The 5,177-nt window shown below is 41.0% G+C and overlaps 1 protein-coding gene across 1 annotated transcript; it reads left to right on the forward strand.

The window, feature by feature from the left end:
• Positions 1 to 1,444: 1,444 nt before the first annotated feature.
• On the forward strand, positions 1,445 to 2,659 carry LOC135503454 (uncharacterized protein K02A2.6-like). The gene has a single exon (XM_064797028.1). It carries the CDS (start codon positions 1,445 to 1,447, stop codon positions 2,657 to 2,659), a length of 1,215 nt encoding a protein of 404 aa, XP_064653098.1.
• The last annotated feature ends 2,518 nt before the right edge of the window (positions 2,660 to 5,177 follow it).

Raw genomic sequence — 5,177 nt, forward strand, 5'->3', positions numbered from 1 at the left:
TCTCCCCCGTTCTTTTTGGAATTTATCTGGATGAGCTTATTACGAGTATAAAAACTGACGGTTTCGGCTGCCATGTTGGCAACATTTTTTGCGGTGTATTTGCATATGCCGATGATGTTATTCTCTTAGTACCATTGTTCTATGGGTTAAATAAGATGCTAAACACGGCTCGTCAATTTTCTATTGAATTCAGAATATCCTTCAACGCATCTAAGAGTAGATATTTAGTCTTCGGGTCACATGACCCGCCAGGGGAGATTGTATTTGAGGGTACAAGGGTTCAAATTTCTAATGAAGAAATTCATTTGGGCATTCTTCTTGGTCATGATGTTCGTCGGAGGAGGGTTCAGGTTTTAGTTAATGATCTGTACAAACGGACCAACATGCTTATGGCTCAGTTTAGGTACGCCAACTTTGAAATCAGATATAAGTTATTCAAAAGTTTTTGTATGCCGCTGTATGGTTACCAGTTGCTAGATTGTTCAAAACCATACATGGAAGAATTGTATATTGCATGGCGTAAATGTATTCGTCAGATTTTGTGTTTGCCATATCGCACTCATAATGACCTGTTACCAGCCATTATAAAGGACTGTAGCGTTCAAACTCAATTGGAGAAAAGGTTCGTAAAATTCATCAAAGGACTGCGGAAATCAGGAAATACACTCGTAAAGGTTACAGTTGGATTATTATTTGCCGGGAGCGTCTCATCAGTGGGGAAAAGTCTAACTATGGTGTTACAAAAGTACAACTGGAATAGGGATCAGCTGCCTGATGAATGTATAATGCTAAGGGACATCAATAGGGAATTTTGGGGATTGGGGCATAATAGGGTTGCCATCCAAGTTAGGGAATTGCTTGAAATGCGGGAGGCAGGGAATCATATTCTCACAAAAGAGGAAATAGACATGATAATTAACTTTTTGTGTACAGGTTGATTTGATGGAGTATTGTTTTTGGTGTTAGTTTTATTGTGATAGTTCAAGATACTAATGTAACTTATTCAGGATCATCTCCAAGAATGAGAGGTTTTCGGGTTCGACTCTCAGTCTTACCTTTTACTTTGTTTGCCTTATCGTAAACTTGTATTTGCACCCAACTCTGTATTGTCTTATTGCACCTTATTTTTTGTTATCTGTACAACGGAAAGTAGTACGAATAAACATATATATATATAAAGGAAATCGAGACTGAAAGTCTGAAAGACCCAGGTTTGAAATTGGTAGAGAGGGCTATTTTGACTAAAGACTGGCATGAGTTGAAACATGATCCCATCTACCACATCAGGGATGATTTCTGGGCATATGGTCATGTGATAATGAGGGGTAGAAAAATCTTCATCCCAGAGAGTCTACGCCCCAAAGTTATCAAACTAGGCCATAGTGGGCATCAAGGCATGGTGAGAATGAAGAATAGGCTAAGAGAAAGAGTGTGGTGGCCAGGAATGGATAAGGATGTAGAAACATGTGTAAAACACTGCCATTTGTGCCAACTGGTGGGTCCAAGGCCCAGGCCGGTGCCAATCAGGCCTACTGCACTGCCTGAGGGCCCATGGTTTGACATAGCCATAGATCTGTTAGATATCTCCAATGGAGACCATTTGCTTGTAATCACTGATTATTATAGTCGATGGCCTGAGATTGTGTTTCTGAAGAAGACAGATGCCACACGTGTGATCAGAGCTCTAGAATCGGTTTTCCTCACCCATGGAATTCCTTATTCAGTACGGTCAGACAATGGACCGCCTTTCAAATCACGTGAATTTGAAGCTTTCTTAGACTACCTAGACATTGATCACAGGTGCAGCATACCTTACTTGCCTCAGAGCAATGGGAACGTCGAACGTGCAAATGAGACTTTGTTGAAAATCATTCGAATTGCGAAGCTTGAAGGGAAAGATTGGCGTAAAGAGGTTGAGAAATTCCTGTTTGACTATAGGACGACGCCACATACACAGACGGGTGTATCTCCAGCCAGAGCACTAATGGGTAGAGAGTTGAAATGTAGACTTCCAAAACTGAGGGTTGAGCCAAATAGAGAGGTTACTGAATCAGATTGGCAAGCAAAGTTTAGGGAGCGTGATGCAATCTCCAAACTTTGGCAGAAACAGTATGCGGACAGCCGTAGAAACGCTGAAATTTCTGAGTTGAAACCTGGTGACAAAGTGTTGCTCTTAGAAAATTTCCGTAAGAACAAGCTGATGCCTAATTATGAGGTTGAACCATATGAGATTGTTGAGAAAGTGAGCGGTGCTGTTTTGCTCAAGAATTCAAAAGGTGTAAAATTGAGAGCATTGAACCATGTCAAGAAGTATCACTCAAGCATGTCTGAATCCAGTGTAACAGTGGACACAACTTCTGAGAGTTCTCAAATTCAATCTGGGGAATCTCCTAGAGATTCAAACATCACTGGTGAAGTTAGAGTACAGGAGCGGCCTGAAGTCTCTGAGACTCAGAGCAGCCCTGAGCTGGTTTTGCATGAACCAGATTTGTCTCCTGTTGAGACAACAGTTGTCACAACCACTGAAACTGTGGACACTTCTGAGATCCCAGTTGCACCTCCTGAAAACTCTCAGCCAGTTGAGCCTGTTGAACCAGTGAGAAGGTCAACTAGGGTCAGGACTACACATAGTCGATGGAAGGATTATGTGGAGAAGTAATTTCATACAACTTGTAGATTTTTCTGCATTTTTGGCCATGATTGTGATTTTAAGAGACAGTACTGTAAGGTTAACCAGGACATGTTTTTCCTGTGTGTTTTTTTTTTTGTAAATTGTATGTTCTAAGCAAGTGTGTTTAGTCAAAACCTAAATTTGAATATTGATTATTCCAGTTATAGTCAGTTTCTGTTAGTAATTTTGGGACAATTTCAATATGCCTAGTCGGTGTTTGTGAAGACAAAGTTTGCCTTGTCTTCAGGTGTTTTGTTTTCAAATATTTTCCAGTTGAAAAGTTTATAAGAGAGACGAGTTAAAACTTGTCCAGTTTTATACTAAGCTTGGGGGATGTGGTGATATTTGAATCTCCCGCCAATTTGTAACTGAGTTCATGTCACGCATGCGCAGAAGCTATGTAAGCACTTCCGGAAAAGATGGAGTCGTAAATAAAGTAATTCACTTCATTTATTATGGAAATCAATCGTCATCTCCTTCAATCGAGCATCTCAGGATAAAAGCAACACGACAACCAGTTAAAACGTCCCCACTCCAAAACGTCCCCTTACCAGAACGTCCCCGGGTACGGGAAAACGTCCTCGGACCAAAACGTCCCCTATCCAAAACGTCCCCGCCTTCATTAACAATGGTTAAGGCGTATGCCTGTATGGCAAGTGTACTGGATAGCTGGATAGTACTATAAAATAGGGGAAGGGAGTACACTCATGTGCTCTCCCCTATGGAGAACCTGGGCGCGGGCTCGTTATCTGGGCAGTAATAAGGACTCAATCTACGAATGATTTCCCTTTAACAATATATTTCAACATCGCTATAGGTCGTTACAATCATGTAGTTCGATTGATCGATTGGTACAACTGAAAATACATAACATGAAACACGTCTTACAACATTGTCACTAGTATTCTAAAAAGAGGGAATAAAACCCTGTAAAATGAACCTTAAAATTAATCAATATTAGTATCTTGACTTCTGAAACAGAATATTTCGATTGTCGGATTATTAACTGGCTTTCAACGTTAGTAACTTAGTAGGCCCGGCGACCAGTGAACTATTATCGGACACTTATTTGAACATGACGCGTAGCCTAAAATACGCCCCGAAAACGTTATAATAATAGGCAATTGTTGTCAATCGATACATATAGCATTGCTAGGGCCTCCTAATATCTCAAGTACAAAGGATTTATATCCTTAATTCGTCTTAGGAAAATGAAACAACTTGGCGGGACAAACGCAGCCTTCAAACATTACGCGACATGGCTGCTTGGAACTCAAATTTCTCTGAAATACTACAATCAAGATGTACAGACCGGGGGAGCTGGCGGTACGTACCCATAAGTCTTTGCGGTAGTCTCGCGCGTACCGGATATAACCCATCAAGGTTTTCTCCTTCAGAGAAATACTGCGTTGCGCTCAAGTGCCTTATAAAAGGCTGTGAACAAAATTAACGTTCGACCAATGAGAAAGCCACATTACCCTGCATACGAGGTTGGACGCGTGATCACTTAGTGACAAGTAAAAATAGAATCAGACCGCATGTTTCTATATGTCAGAATGCTGCCGTTTGCGCTGTAGTACACGTCTGTTGTCAAAATTTTCGATTTCAAGCAAGTTTAAGGCCAACCTCGTGTCCACCAGACTAATGCATAATTGGCAGTTGAGCGCAACGCAGTATTTCTCTGAAGGAGAAAAGCTTGATAGGTTATATCCGGTACGCGCGAGACTACCGCAAAGACTTATGGGTACGTACCGCCAGCTCCCCCGGTCTGTACATCTTGATTGTAGTATTACGCAACACATTTGGGGTTCTTATAAATCATTTTGATCCTTACATTACGTGTGTCTTTCTCGACCCGCTTATATATGGTTATCACACATTTACACCGCCTTATACGGTCAAAAATGCGCCTGTAAATCGGTTGGCGTCCTGCGTCTGGCAGACGATATTTTCTTCCTCTTGTTGTCGTCGCGGACCAATTCCATACTGGCCGGACGTTTCCCTTACGCCGTTGTCTTCGGACACGACATAACTCACTTATTGTGCTTTAGCATGTGGAAATAGGATTCGGATAAAGAAGGAATCAACGAAGTGTGTACTGTAAATTTTAAATGCTATCTGACTACTTTATTGAACAAGGAAGTTACATGGGTCACGTGGACCTGGGAATAATAATGAGATGGCGGGAAGGATCTAAGCTAATCAGAACGAAGTATCAAGATGGGCGGTCCCAGACAACGTGATACTAGTACTAGGAAGTAGGCGTGGCTATACGTGACTAAAGTTACTATAATCAATGCAGGCTGTCCGCGACACTTGTGGAATAATCCATAGGATGGGCGCAACTTAAAAGCGAACAACTCAAGAAATAACCTACTTTGATGTCTCTTTATTATTAAGCAACAAACATAGGTATGCCTATGACTATTTACAAGATGTACAATTAGTATTTACAAGTATTTACAAGTATTTAAAATGAATTTAAAATGAATTACGAATAAACGTG

The sequence above is a fragment of the Lineus longissimus genome, chromosome 19, assembly GCF_910592395.1.
Source record: "Lineus longissimus chromosome 19, tnLinLong1.2, whole genome shotgun sequence".
NCBI lineage: Eukaryota > Metazoa > Nemertea > Pilidiophora > Heteronemertea > Lineidae > Lineus > Lineus longissimus.